Genomic DNA, 15,475 nt, shown 5'->3' on the forward strand with positions numbered 1-15,475 from the left:
GTGCAAAGTGATTTCCCGAAGAAGATTGATACATACACGCCTAAATGTTGAAAATTGCATGTAGACCATTTGTGTGTGTCTCTGTGCTTGTGTAGTAATAATAATAATAATTAATTGTGTTGATCAACCTGAAATTGATAGCAACAAGCAAGATATAGAATTTGGAATTATATACAGAAGATCAGATCAATGGTTTTGTAATTAGTATGTATGTAGGCTCAAAGCTGGTCTCAGTATTGGAAAATAGTACTCATGCACGTGTCCATATGCACGCACCAAACTGTCAAGGAAGGTAAAACAAAAGGAAACGACGAAACAACACAGAAAAGGGAATAATCGTCCTCAAGACAAACCCGACCATGTTCCTCAATTACGTTGACTGGGTTTCTTCCCCACTTGGCTTCTGTTTTTCCTGTCTTCATTACTGTCACTATAATTTATCATTAATATATATATATATATATATATGTTACTGTATCTCTCATGATGCCACCAAGCAGTCAAGCTTAAACATAGTTCTTTTGATTGTGTGGTCACTTTTGAGCGGTAGATATGTCACCTTTTTCTCGTCAATTTTTGGACGGCAGATATATACATATATATAATTACTTTTTTTGGGGGTAAACACACACACACACATATATATATAGTTACTTTATAGATAGCTTTACCTTACCGCCTTTTTTATACTAACACTTCCTCGTTCCTTTTAAAAAGATTTTGAATGGAAAATTGGTTAACCTATGAAATGGCGCGGTCCTGTGTGTATATGTACAATGGGTAAATCACAGATACAGTGACTTATCTAATTACTGCATAGCTTAACAGAGTAAGTAAATTAAGACAATGCCCATAAAATTATATTAATGGACAGCTTCTTATCTAATGCCAGAAGATTATTCATTACTTATTTATTCCTCCAATATATACACCAGCTAATCAACTGATTGAAATTAATTACACAATGCCTGCTTTAAAATAAAGCACATTTCCTTATAATACTTTTATAATTCTAATTAAATACTACATGTGGACCACAATACTCTCGTGTGTCCTATGCAAAGAAAGAAATTTTTTTTGTTTTATTTATAAGTCATATCATTAAATTTTTATCACAAATTATCTTTGTTACTTTCCATTGCATGTCAGAGAGAAAAAATATGTTATTAAAGTATGTTTATTTAATAAGGGCGAAGTTTATAACTTTTTAAATTTTTAGATAGAATTTTTTAGTGACACATATTAAAAGTGACTTATAAATAAAACTAGAGGAGTATAGGGCATCTTCTAGAAGCCTCTTGCTTGGTCCAAAATATAGAGCATTAGATGATTTTTATAATTATCACTCTTTTTAAAAAATAATGTATTAAAATTTTAATTATCATTATCAAAATATTTATATAATGTATTTAATGAAGGTAAAATTGAAAAGATGCAATTTTTTTTAAGAAAATAAGGTTTCAACTAACATTTTTTTAGAACTGTGAATTAATTATTAATGCAAGTAAAAAATGTAAGGCATTTTTTGAGGTGTTAAATTTTAAAAAAGATAAGACATTTTTAGTATTTTAAGGGTAATTAATGTGTTTTTTCAAAAGTACTCCCAATAAAAAATCACTTTATATTTGTTTTAGAGTGAAACATCTTATTAAATATGAGTAAATATGAAAATATGATATGTTAATTTGAAAATAAGTAACTATTTTATTGAAGTATGAGATTTAATTAAAAATGCTTTATAATTTTTTAACAAAGGGAGTATAACTTATAAGGCATGCTGTTATAAATTCCGAGAAGATACATTTATATGAAGGTAGTATCCCCACCGTATAAATACTCTATAACATCAAGAAAAAGAAAAAAGAAAAGAAAACGATTGCTTAACCTCAACGCTCACGTTTTATAGGAAATACATGTTCTGTAGATTCACATGTGGTTGTGGAAATGCGATAACATCTTGGTTCTTGGAAGTGCCCCTGAGTAAGGTAAGCGCTGCTTCTGCTAGAATGTCAATTATTAATTTAATTTTGATCAGTTCATCTATATATATATATATATATGAAAATCAATGTATACTTATTTAACTGTTGTAGTTTATTATTAATGTGAGAATATTTCTCCCTCTTCCCTTCTTATTTCTACTGTAAGATAACCATCTCATTATTAATGAAAGGTAATTAAGTCATTATATTTGATCAATATTTTTAAAATTTGTATTACGTTTTTTCTTATAGTTAATGATTATAAATAAAGTTAATACTATAAAACTTAATTAATATTTCATAGAGTAATAACTAATTATAGTACTTAGGATCATTCACCTTTATTTTTTAAGAAAAAAGTGTATGTTATAATAAATCATCTGTCCATTTTCAATTATATAAAAGAAATTACCATGGGTCTCTTTGTTTTTATGAAATTTCAAAAAGCATTTATACATTTTTTTAATTATTCTTCATAAAATTAATGTTTATTTTCACTAGATAAATTTATTTAATTAATTATATGAATAATTTAATTTCAGATAAAATTGTTATATTTGACTAACTTTTTAAACTATATAAGTTAATTATTTTCACTTATATTTAAAAATGAGAAAGCATAACGGATGATATGAAAATGCAGAGTTGTTAAAGAAGACAGTGAGCTGACAAAGGCAGTGAATTTTTGGAAGTGCGAGCAGTCGTCTGGATGTGAGCTGACTTTGCTGGGAGCTCAAGTAGCGAAAACGTTAATGATAATCTAATGATGTTTTTTTATTGGGTTTCAAACTTTATTTAATGTAAACTTTTGGAATTTAGTTGTTGAAGGGTTGCGGCCTCAGAATATTCTTGTTTTAAAGGCTTCAACTTTCAATGCCTTGTGAGATTCCTATTCAAATTCCACAACTCTCTCTCTCTCTCTCTCTAGCTTGACATTGTTAGAAGAAACAATAGGCATTTGAAAAAAACCAAGTGTTCAGGGAAAAGCAAAGTGTTGTCACCAAGGATATGTTCGTTTCCATGCCTGTCCTTTTTGTTTCTACACATTATTTTTATTTAATTATTTGCACTGTAAATTTATTATTCTATTTATATGCATGCTATATGATCTATATTTGTTCTTTAGGTCACAATATAGTTCCATGTGTTCATTTAGTACAACATAACCTAGCAAACTCTATTTTCTTGAGGAGATGTTTGGCAGGTGTGGTTTGTTCTTTTGATGAAAATGTGACGTATAATATTTGTTATATTTCAATTATTCAATAGTAATTTTTTTTTCAATTATCATCTTTTATTTAAGACCGATAATGTTTTCAGATTTCAAAATCACTCTTATGCATATGAGAAATTTCTTATTTCACAGAAAATTTACATCTAAAGCTATATAGAACTTATACGTTTAAATATTAGTTTAAAATTTGAGAAAACAACTGTAATTGTTTCTATAGGATATAATTATAATCAATTTTAAATAAATTTGTAACTAAATTTTAGAATAAATAAGAAATGATAATTAATTAATTTAATTTTTTAAATCTAGTACGAAATATTTTTAAATCAAATAATTAATTTAACTACTAAGCGTATAAGTATAACTAGGTAGACTAGATGTGGGTATTATATTTAGGTGCACACTGAATATGGAAAATGAGTCACCTTATTTATTTATCCCTCATCCATTGCAGTTTATTTTAAATTAATGTATCTTAAATTTAAAATTTATGAGAATCGAAATTTTAAATTACATATTTCCATTATTTGAATAATTTTTCTGTAAATGACTATTTGATCATACTTTTTTTTGGGGTAAACTATTTGCTCATGATTTTTTGTTGACATCATATGTTCATCGTGAACAAGAAAGACTACGGTCGTTGTGTCGTTGATGTGAAGTTTGAAAATTTTGGTGTAATCCTGGTTATTGCTGTTTTGCCAGCAATAATTATGATTGATTAGTAAAAATTTACCATGAAGTTTTATTGTTCTAGTATTTCATTCTACATGAATTATGTATTAATTAATTAATAAAAATAATGTGATCAAGCATATGAATATTAAATTAAATTTAATTAAAATGAAGTTATGTATTATTATTATTATTTTTGCCACAAAAATGTAATTGTGTATTGAAAATAAAGAAGTATTAAGGGTAATTTAGTGAATTCCGAATTTTTAATTAGGGCGATCTCGCTTAAACTAATTTTAATTATTACCCAAAAGCTGAACAGATTTAGATCTAGGATTCCCACAGAACCCCCACATGGTCTCTGCTTGTCAAAAGCTGGAGAATATGTGCCTTTTTAACATTGAGAAATTAACCATTCTTTTCTTTATAATAATTCTTTGAATATCCCATTGTTTATTTTATTTTAACTTCTTTTTTTATTTTCATTTTGCAATACAAGTGTCAGCATGTTAGAGGAGTCCAATGCATTATTATTGAGCCAAACGCACCCAAGAAACAGTATAGGCACTTGGGATGAATATTCTTTTTGATTTGCAATTTATACTTTACTTTTCTAACAGATATGCATGCTTTCTCTTTTCAATGTGTGTGTGAGTATATAATTGCGTAGTTGCATGGCAATTCAATATATATATATATATATATATAATAAGCATTAAATATATAAAAACATTAACCATTTTCTCAATTTATTTTCCTTAATTAAGGATCCTAGTCATATAGTTGCACTAATTTTTCTTCCTTTAATGTAATTTGGTTATTTAATAATTTCTTCAAGGCTGCTGCGAATTGTTTAGTGTGCAGATACTGTGGTTAACTGATAGTCATTTTTATAAATTACTTTGCCTAAAAATATATACGGACTAGTAGCTATTAAATTAAAAAAATATATTTTCTTTTTAAGATATATCAATGATTTGACTCAGTCTCTTTTATTATAGTGAGATAGTTAGAAGTCATACATAGATAGAACTAGAGAGAGTGGAACATATTTTGTCATAAAGTTGAAAGTACTTATCCTATATAGTCCCAAGTTTTATTTAAGGAAAAAATCTCAAGGACACACACGCATGTAAATATGTAATTAAGTACCCTATACAAATATATACATATATACATATATATATATATATATATATATATTGATAGAAACAAAAATCATACGAAGGAGATTAGACGAGGGTGACTGATTTGCAATCCACGTAGTGGATAATCATGCTGTATTGTGTAGGACTCTTATCGCACTATTGTTCATTAATCATTGATCACTTTTTGGTCAAATTTGAAGAAGAATGTTTATTTGTCAAGCAAAGCAATTCAGGCTGGATGCAACTTTCGTGCCTGTCTTTTTAAGTCATGGCACTTTGATCCCTCCCATTGTTAATAATATTATATTTAATTTGAATCAACCTATATTACATAATTACTTGTAGTTATTTAAAAAAAAAAAACACACACACACACAAACGAACCAGCAGGCGGGATTGGATTGTGTTTGTGGATGTTGGCCGAAGATGCCAGCACTGTGATATACGTAGAATTGACTACCACTAACCAATGTCGTGTAATTTTGTACAATATTAGGAATGCAGGTTTTGATTTAATTTTTTTCCAAGTCGAGCTTAGCATTTTTTTTGTTAATCATAGATATATATTGATTTCAAGCAGAATTAATCCACGGATTTTACTAGTTCCTCGTTTATTTTCTTTTTCCCATGCAAATTCATATCATCCAATAAATTGGTTAATGACATTTAAAATTATACCTTCTTTTCATGTTAATCTTATTATTTACACCCCTAATTAAATATAATTTTAGAAAAAGCTGTATCAATTAAACTTTAAAAATTTAAAATGTCTTATACTTTTTAATACAGTATTTCAGAAAAAAAAAGTATATTGCAATATTGAATAGAATGAAATGAATATATGTAAATTTTTTAAAAAATATAAATTAAGGATTTACTGCATTTATACTTCTCAATTCTATGAAGGATATTGTCTCCCTTTTGATTTTTGGAAAGCATTAAAAAAAAAAGCACAATTAAGTTCATCATCACTTGGTATCTACAAGGCTAGTCTCTCTCTTTTGTTGGCAAAGCTGAATATGTTAAAGAATTGATATTGGCCTCGACACTCTGTGTAGTTACCCCTTTATAGAGGGAAATACTAAATAAGTAGGGACCATCAATCCATTATGCATGTATAAAGAGATTGAGTAAATAATGCCCACATCATATATTATTTTATAGATGAAAAATCAAATTATATGCTTTGCGCTTGTGTTGGTAATATATATATATATATATCATCACCATCTTCTCTCTGCTTCTATATATGTTCCAGTGAAGGTCACCATCACCAATTTATCATGCACTCAACATCCATCCTCCATTATCTCCAGAGTCAAAAAAACAAACAAATAAAAAGAACAAAGGTCGCGGACATTAATATATGCCCATAAGATCAATTTTCTTTGAATTATTATTAATTAATCATTATTGGTATTCTGCTTTCTTAGCTTATTGAATAGGATATAATTATTGGCTAGTTTGGATATGTACATGCGGGGAAAGCCACAGAAATGACAGATTTTCAAAACCCTTCGCTTTAAGCAATTCAAAGACAAACCAGGCCCACTCCCACGCATGATTGATGTTTTATCACTTTTACTTTTTTTTTTTTTGGTTATTTGACTTAAAAAAAAACAAAGAAATTCCTGAATAGCGAATCTCCTACGTACGTTAATTCTTACACACACGCACACAATTTTTTCTGTGTTTATGGAGATTTTCTTTCTTTCTCTTTTTTAATGAGATACTGATATTATCTTTTGCCAATATATAGTAGAAATTAACCCTCTCTCAAAATGTAGAAGGCAAAGGATAAATTCTTTGATATAATATATAAAGATTCAAGATCAACTTTTAAATCATATGCTTTATATAATAAGAGACATCAAAGCTCCTACGGTTCATACTAAGTTAATAAGTTCGTTAATTACTATAAAATTTCTTGATATATGATAAATTACTCCGCTAATAAAATTAATTGCTTGGAAGAATACAATTGAGATTTTAGTTTTTTTTTTCGTTTGTCTTTTTTCCTTTTACATGTCGATCGATTATGATCATTTTCTCAATGAAATTATCATGAAAGCAATGAACATTGTTAATGGTTAACATTTGCGAGAGTTCTTACGATGAGAATTTCCTTTCCAATAAACATATATGTCAAATTATTCGCATTTGATTATATAGGGAGTATATCAAGATAAATGCAAATAAGATAAGTATTGTCTGATCTGAATGCATACAATTGGCGCAAGAGGAATAAAAGTGTAGGGTAGTGTAAAAGAGATGTTTGTTATTTACCTTGACGCCAGAATGGAATTAAGTTGATGGTGGCCTTAATAAACAATTAATTAGTGCATAAAAAAGTTTGGTTTGAAGAAAACAGTATAAATATGTAGCTGGTCACAAACAGATATTTCATCCACTAAACATATTCAATTATATATATACACATATAATGCCAATTGCCAAACATTCTTTTCATATATAGTTGGGTCCCCAAAATTCACTTGTAGGATGATGCCATCTCCCAACACACCATTGACAAGTTAATAATTAACACTGACCAATTTATGAGTTTGATGGTTGTCCCAAAATATCCATAATTTTTAAATACACCCTCCGTCTCAAATTATAGAATAATTTTATAAGAATTTCTCCATCTCAAAATATAAGACACTTTGAGTGGATTAATGTATCAATAAATTTATCAATTTTAATATTACCCTTTCTCTCTCTCTATAATTAATTTTCATTATTTCTCTTTTCAATATATTAAATGATGAGTATTTTTAAAAGTTTATATTTTTATTTTGGAAAAATAAAATTGTTAAATGTATTTAATGAGATTTATTGGTATGTAAAATTTTATCTAAAAGTGTTTTATAATTTGAAACTGAGGGAGTACTTTTTAAATTATAATTAAATTATCCACGCTTAACTTCTATTTTTAAATCTATGTAGATATATTTTCCAAAAATAAAATAAATTGTCTACAATTTTTATATATTTTTAAAAATTTAAATGAACTTTAAATTTTGTCATGTTTTAATTTGACAAATGTACTATAAAAATTTGCCAACAATTTTATTTAAATTAAGAAATTCAGTTTAAATTAATTAATGTTAGTAAAATTTTAAAATTACCTTCAGCGTAATTCATTGATGCTAGAAGGCTATTTGGGGGGGGGGGGAGAAGGCTATTTAATTAGTCAGAAGATTGTTTATTTAATTGGAGAATATCATATTTAAGAAAATTTAGAAAAAATGTAAATGTTTTTTGTTGTTGTTGTGCAATAATCATATTTAATATACAGTTGGGTGTTAAATATGGACATCTAGTGAAAGTTCAAACTTTTGTTTGAATTTAAAAGCAAATATTTGGTGCAAAAATAATAGTTTTTGCAATATTCTATCTAGGATTAATGAGTAAATCAGATCTTGAATTATTGTTCAAAAATCGCTTTGGACTCTAAACTTTTAAAATATACAAAATAAATCCTAAATTTTTAAATTTATAGTAAAATAAATCTTAACCATTAACTTTTTTAACACCGTTACCATCCACGTGGGTAATGTAATGGTCAAGGTTAAATTTGTAGGAAAATAAATCCTAAACAGTACCTATGTGAACGGAAATAGTGTTAGAAAATTAACAGTCAGAGTTTATTTTGCGATAAATTTAAAAGTTTAGAGTTTTTTTTTTTACATATTTTAAGAGTTTAGGATTCAGGACAATTTTTGAGCAATAGTTTAGGTTCTATTTACTCATTAACCCTTCTATCTAACCCTTATTTGCAAAAGAAGATTCCATACATGTGTTTCACATACACTCACATGACTCACACCACGCAACAATCCCACACACAAGAGGTTTTTTTTTTCTCCCTTTAACTATATGGAGGTTTTATTTTTTAACCTACAAAATGTATGATCATAAGGATGGATGTCACTAGACCAAATATTCGTTGAGAGGAATGAAAACCTCAATGAAGGGGGCCATTATTTATAGTAATTTGGATATTACATGAATGAAGCCCCGGAGTCTCTCTCTCTCTCCTTGGAACATTATCGTTTCAATGACTTTTTAAAATCTGCTCATTGTTTAGAAAATTCGGTTCCAAGAATTTTGCCTTATGCATTGAAAAAAAAGCAAAATAAGTAAACACACTCAGCAAATAACAAATAGATATTCTCCACAAAAATAATATATTTCAGAGTGAAAAATTTATACATGTTATTTTAAATAATTAAAATCATCTTAATATCCCTGTTTCATCTGTACAATCAAATGTAATGACCGAACCCAGTCCTAATGCCACTTACAGGCCGCCTGTTTCAGTCCTTTCTTCAGTCACGCGACGCTAACCCCGGGTCCAAATTCGTATACAGCACAAGATCCAGTTCGCGAGGCGCCGTAAGCAGAGTCACGGACACGAGACATGCAAACGGTGTCGTTCTGATTCTTGGGGCGGCCTCCATCTGAACTCTTCCCCCCCCCCGAAGAAAATTGATTCCAGACCCAACTCTGAAACCTAACTAGCCTTTGATCCAATCCAGAAGAAATCCTAATGAATTAACTCCTTGATTCATGTGTTGTCTCTTGATTCCGATAAACTTCATATAATTTAGAGTGCAATGGATGTAAAAGCATTGGCAAAATCAAAGAGAGCACATTCTCAGCATCATTGTAAGAGGCCTCATGGCAGCCATCAGAATCAGAAGCTTAAACCCTCTTCATCAGGTGGCTCAAATGATGCTGCAACAACTGCTAACAAGTCATTGGGTAAGCAATTGAGCGAGAAAGCCCATCGCTCTAAGGGTTCGCCAGCTCTCCCCTCGAATTGGGACCGTTATGATGATGAAGATTTGGACGCGGAATCGGAAGGGCTCTCTCTTGACAGTTCCAGTAAAACTTCTGATATTATTTTGCCTAAAAGTAAAGGGGCGGATTATTGCCATCTGCTTGCTGAGGCCCAGTCTCGAGAAAATACCAGTTTGGATGGCGTTACATCTTTGGATGACGTTCTTTCTGGTATGTCTTTTACTTCATGACTCAGATACTCAGCAATGGGAATCAGATGCCGTTTTGTTGCCTCTGTTGGACCATTGTTCACTGTCACCTCTCACGTCTTTTTAGACATTGCCTTCCTATTAGCGGCATTATATTTGATATCTCTGTTTATTTCATCTGTAGAGCATTGCCAGAATGTTCTTTGGATTTTGTTTCATCTTCAAGTAATATTTTCTTGCAGGGGAGTTCAACGAGGGCTTAAGTGCTATGCTTGCAGTCAGAGGAGAGGGCATTCTTTCATGGTTTGGGGATGATAATTTTGTTGTAGAGGATAAGACAAGTGGAACTCACGAGGTAACTGGACATGTTCAAAGATGAACATAATAAGAATGAAATTTTTGAGTAATTCATTCTCAATGTAAAATAGACTGCTCTCGTCATCAAGTTTTTAAGGTTTTATTAAAAAATTTATGAATTTTTGGTGTAGTTTTTGTTAGTTTTCATTAGTAACATCATCGGGAGTTAGTTAAACAATCCCAGTAATCCCTTTTAGAATGAGAAGGCCATAGATCAGACGTTTTGATGCTTTTTGACTTGAGTGTTGCACCCTGCGTTTCGTTCATTTTAATTTTAGACTTACCGTAGCGCCTGAAAGTTAAAGGCACTAGAAAAGCAGTTCCAGAATAAAGTGTGCTAAGATAGGACGGAAGCTATAAAATATGCTGTATAAATAGAAAATAAACAAGTGTGAACAATTGTAATAAGATTTGACATGCAAGTTAACTTCTCTAGCTCAAGTGCTCAACCATTTCATAAAACAGTGCTCTTTGGAGGCCAAGTCTTAAAACTACTTTTGTTGTTTTAAAGCGAATGACTGACAACCTAAATGATAATCTTTTCAAGTGGAAAACAACTTTTCCCTATTACTTAGAGTTATTGAACTGGGACTTAGGGTTTCCCCTCTCCTATGTGCGCATGATTATCTTTTGCTGCTGCTTGTATGAACGCCCCTAATCTCAGTGCCTATAGGCGCTTGAAATGAGTGCCATTGACTGCACTCATTCATTATATTTCAAGCTCCAGTCTTTCACATCTGGTTTGACCTAGCAGCTTCTCTTTCAATAGGGTGATTATCATTGTCACAAGTCTTCATATTGATGCTAATTTGTGTTTCATTCGTTTGTATCATTTATTGTCCCTTTGAATGCAATAAAGATGCAAGTCATGTTTATGTTTCCATCCTGTGCTTATTGGATTTTCAAAATTATGGAGGTAACTTTTATGGGAATCTCTTTCTGCTCAGTTCTTTACGAATTCAATGTTTTAAATTGTTTGAGTGGATGTGTGAATTGTTAGACTTGTAGCACCAGGTAGTGTTTGTTAGTGAGGTCTCTATTTAAGAATTGCAGTCTAGGCAATTGACACGAAGATCAGGGGTTTTTTAAGATCCAGCTTCCTGATCTTTGTGAATTTATGATCAGAGTGTCTTTTTGTTTCTGTGTGTCTGTTTACTCCTCCTTTTGGCCTGACTTATCTTCAGATTCAACTGCTGGAGCATCCATAAGCCAAATTGTTATATTTGCTTCAATTTTTTGTAACATGAAGCACAAGGCAGCATCGGTGATGCTATTAAGGAAATTTTTACTTTTGAGTACACATAGCCAGCTCGGGATAGGTTCATTGGGGCATTCAGATGCCATTTTTTAGGGGGAAAAATAAATTGAGGAATAATGAATAGGTTCTGCCTACATAAGATTATAATTTGGCGTTTAGCTTTGCCATGTTAATCGAATTATAGTTATACTCGTTATGCAGCACTTTGTCATCTTTGATTCTGAGTTCATTTTCTGCAAATTGTTGCCTTACTTTTCCTTGTTACCTTATTTGATCAAGTTTCTGTTGTCCTGCAGGCATCATTTCTTTCCTTAAACCTGCACGCTCTAGCAGAAAATCTTGCCAAAGTTGACTTATCAAAGAGACTTTTCATTGAGCCTGACTTGCTACCCCCTGAGCTGGTAGGGTTAGTCTCAGATTTGAACTTAAAAAACTTCATGGGAGACCGTTTCTTTTCAAATCTCAGAACATTACTGTTCAATCACATTTATAATGGAACTTTACATCCAAAAACTTACTCAATTTTTGGTAACATTGTTTGCTGCTGAAAGTAACCAACATAGATTTTCACAAGGACCACTTAAACTGTCATTCATGTTGGATACGAGTGATACATGGTTTGTAAACTTCATATAAGGTTGTTTTGGTTTGTTTCAGTTTGCCGAAGGCTCTACAGCTAGCAGTGACAAACTACCTCGTAAACTGAAAACTACAGAGCCAGCTGAAGAATCTATTCTAGATGATTTTGCGGCAGATGATAAGATTGTTGATCAGTTTACATCATCTGGGTCCCGTGATCGCAACCCAGCTGCTTCAACCCTGCCATCAACCGACGCGATTGTTGTACCTGGAAATTATGTTGAATGTGGGCAGATTCACAGTTCAGGCCAAAATAGAGTACTTTATCCCATTTCGGAAGTTAACTTATCTTCCACCGAAAATCCTACAAGCAAACTCTCGACGTTTGAAGTTGCTGATGCTGAAGATGAATTAGATATGCTTCTTGATTCAGTTAGTGAGATCAAGATTATGGACTCTCCTGCCTTTACGTCCAACTCCTCTTTTCCTGCTTCTGGAGGAATCTCTGCTCTGGGCTCACAGATTCTTAATAAAGAACCAGATTCATCCAAAACCATGCCAATTACTGCCAGTCTCGATGATGAACTTGATGACTTGTTGGAGGCAACATCGAAAGTGATGGAGCCAAACGCTTCATTACAGCCACTTGAAGAAAAGCCTGTCCTTCATGGTACACAATCTTCTTCTTCACATTCTAGAAGCAACGCTAAAACGTTAGAGGAATTAGAATCATGGTTAGATACAATTTGAGCGAGGTTGCCTTTTCCCGCGAGAGTTTAATGTAGATCCATCGAGTTTTGAAGTTGTTACAGCGTGGATGAAATTCTTGATGAACATGGAAAATGACCTTCTGTCATCTTCAGCTGGAAGTGTGGATCCTCATAATTGCCCATTGATTGTATATGTGACTCTATAATCATAGTATAAAGAATTAATTCCTCGTTGCTTTTAGCTCCATTGATGGCTGTTATAGTTGTTCTTGAATGAATTATGCCATTTAATACTAAAATCTTGATGGTGAAATTTACCAACATCTCATGAGTGCTATGAGATCATCGTTTCGCTTTCCATACCTGCCTTGGTGTCCTTGGCTTGGCTGATGCGTCTGAGATTTTGTCATCTAAAGAAAGAGCGGGGGGAAATCGAAAAACAATGTGCAAGGTTTTCAATGATTGTAATCATGACGAAATAGAACTTCTGTACGAGGCTAGTGGAAATTTAGATTGCCATTGCTTTGCCCAAATTTGTTTGGATATAACGTTCATATTTTAAGACATTGCTCCTATGTTTTTAATTTTTATTTTTTAAATTCTTGTTTACTAATATCCTATTCAACTCTTGCTACATGTGGGTAGGTTTGCTTTTTATATTCACGCTTGTGTGATGATTATGTTGATTTTTGTATTTTAATTAAATAAATAGTTTATTTCTTCTATTATTTCTTCTAAACTTAATTTTTTGATTTAGTTTTCACGTCTTAAATATATTAATTCAACCCATAAAAATAAATTAGAGTGGACTAAACGAGTACTTTTATATGGAGATTGGAGCTGAATGAGCTGTATTGTTTGTGGCTTACAAGCATCATAACTTCCAATGAATTTTATAGGTATATTGATGATTCATTTATACTTCATGTATTATTTCTTCTGTTTAAAAATATAAAATATTTTTTTGATAAGTTGTATGTTTAAAAATATTTTTAAATCTTTTAAAGTATAATATTGCTTTTTATTAAAAAAAGCCCCATTGATAATGACTTTATATTTATTATAGAATGTTTAATAGGGATAAATATAAAAAAATAGGTTAATTTAAAAGTAGATAATTATTTTATTGAGGATAATTCAATTAAAAATATTTTATATTTTTGAATTGTTAGGTTCTTGTGCCTTCTTAGTGTATGAAATATTGTAGTAAATTTTTAGTCAACCTCCGTGACTTCAAGCACAGCCAAATTGCATTTCATATTTTATTTATATTTTTATAGTTTTTATTTTTAATTGCATATTGGTGTTTTCTTATTGAGGTCAATTCTATTCAGTATCTTAATTTATCATGGCGAAAGGGTTTTTTTTTTTTTTTTGTTAAACCCAATCTCTGTTGGCATTTATTTTTGATTCTAGCGCCTTATATTAATCAAATTAAATTAAGAAATGGTGACTAAATCAGAACGTTTAGATAACAACTCCACTAATTAATTACAAATTTGTAAACTGAAACAGCTATATTAAAATTATAAGCAAAGTCAAGAAAATTGGTAAAAGTTAACTCTGCATTTTTTAATCTTTATGACCTGTCCTCCACAGAGAGGAAAACCACAGAGAAAACTAAAATGACAAGTCAAAGCCACAAAGCGCCTGCATCTTTCAGGATGGGAACCAATTCACCGGAGATATGCGTGGCCATGAGCCGATCTAACCCTCCGAACAACTTGCCACCGATAAACACCGCCGGGAACTGCACCTTCCCCTGTTCCCGATCACTAGTCTCTTGGAGCTCCGTAACAACACCCACCTCATCTTCCTCGTCCACCTCATACACCGCCGGATTCACGCCCAGACCAAGAAGCAAGCGCTTGACGACGTGGCTCATACAGCATCCACGCCTCGCGAACACTATCACCGCGTTCTCCGACACCATGTTCTTCACCATTCCCTCTGAACTTCCTCTGTTCAGTGCAGAAACAGAGGACGATGTGCTGGTCGGGTTGAAATGGGAATGGTGGGGAAGAAGGGGTCGCCATGACGACCGGCAAGGAATTGCTTGTTGCATACCTGTGTAAGAAAGCCTCACAGAGAGAGAGAGAGAGAGAGAGAGAGAGAGAAGGTGGGGTTGGGTTGTGGAGATGAATGGGGAAGACGAAGAAGGTATAAATGGAGGGTGAGATATGACGATGATGATGCGAGTTGAATGAGTCTCTGAGGGATACGTCAACGCTAATTACGCAATTTTTTCTCAAGTAGGCAGATAGCCAGATATTACGCGGCCTTCTTTCGTCATCATGTTCCCTCACGACGTCATTCCTTCTGTCCTTTTCCTCCACCTCATCACAGTTTTTCTACGTGCTTTTTCATTTTTTATTAAACATCACTGACAATTACATCATAATTTATTTTTTAAAAAAAATCCACTTGAAAGCTACATAATTGACAATTTCTTTCTTTTTTTTTTTTTTGGACTTAAAAAAAAATCACCAAAACAATTTCTTTGGTGGGTTCTTATTTGGACACCGAACCGCTGGC

General features: G+C 31.6%; 2 protein-coding genes across 2 annotated transcripts; one reads left to right on the forward strand and one right to left on the reverse strand.

Annotated features, from left to right (window-relative positions):
- Positions 1 to 9,491: 9,491 nt before the first annotated feature.
- LOC129312802 (protein ECERIFERUM 16) lies at positions 9,492 to 13,187 on the forward strand. The gene is made up of 4 exons (XM_054955529.1): positions 9,492 to 10,058; positions 10,279 to 10,391; positions 11,948 to 12,052; positions 12,309 to 13,187. The coding sequence occupies exons 1-4, from the start codon at positions 9,662 to 9,664 to the stop codon at positions 12,978 to 12,980; spliced, it is 1,287 nt and encodes a 428-aa protein (XP_054811504.1). The 5' UTR covers positions 9,492 to 9,661; the 3' UTR covers positions 12,981 to 13,187.
- Positions 13,188 to 14,390: 1,203 nt separating this feature from the next.
- Positions 14,391 to 15,089, reverse strand: LOC129314477 (glutaredoxin-C9-like). The gene has a single exon (XM_054957920.1). The coding sequence runs from the start codon at positions 15,003 to 15,005 to the stop codon at positions 14,574 to 14,576; it is 432 nt and encodes a 143-aa protein (XP_054813895.1). The 5' UTR covers positions 15,006 to 15,089; the 3' UTR covers positions 14,391 to 14,573.
- Between the last annotated feature and the right edge of the window lie 386 nt (positions 15,090 to 15,475).

The sequence above is a fragment of the Prosopis cineraria genome, unplaced genomic scaffold, assembly GCF_029017545.1.
Source record: "Prosopis cineraria cultivar Desert tree isolate PC_DT_omini unplaced genomic scaffold, ASM2901754v1 PC6, whole genome shotgun sequence".
NCBI lineage: Eukaryota > Viridiplantae > Streptophyta > Magnoliopsida > Fabales > Fabaceae > Prosopis > Prosopis cineraria.

Bases quoted from the DNA above. Each gene is read 5' to 3' on its own strand.
- LOC129312802 (XM_054955529.1), top strand. From the start codon at position 9,662: ATGGATGTAAAAGCATTGGCAAAATCAAAGAGAGCACATTCTCAGCAT. The intron at 10,059-10,278 runs GTATGTCTTTTA...ATTTTCTTGCAG, and splicing joins TTTGGATGACGTTCTTTCTG to GGGAGTTCAACGAGGGCTTA. The intron at 12,053-12,308 runs GTAGGGTTAGTC...GGTTTGTTTCAG, and splicing joins ACTTGCTACCCCCTGAGCTG to TTTGCCGAAGGCTCTACAGC.
- LOC129314477 (XM_054957920.1), bottom strand. From the start codon at position 15,005: ATGCAACAAGCAATTCCTTGCCGGTCGTCATGGCGACCCCTTCTTCCC.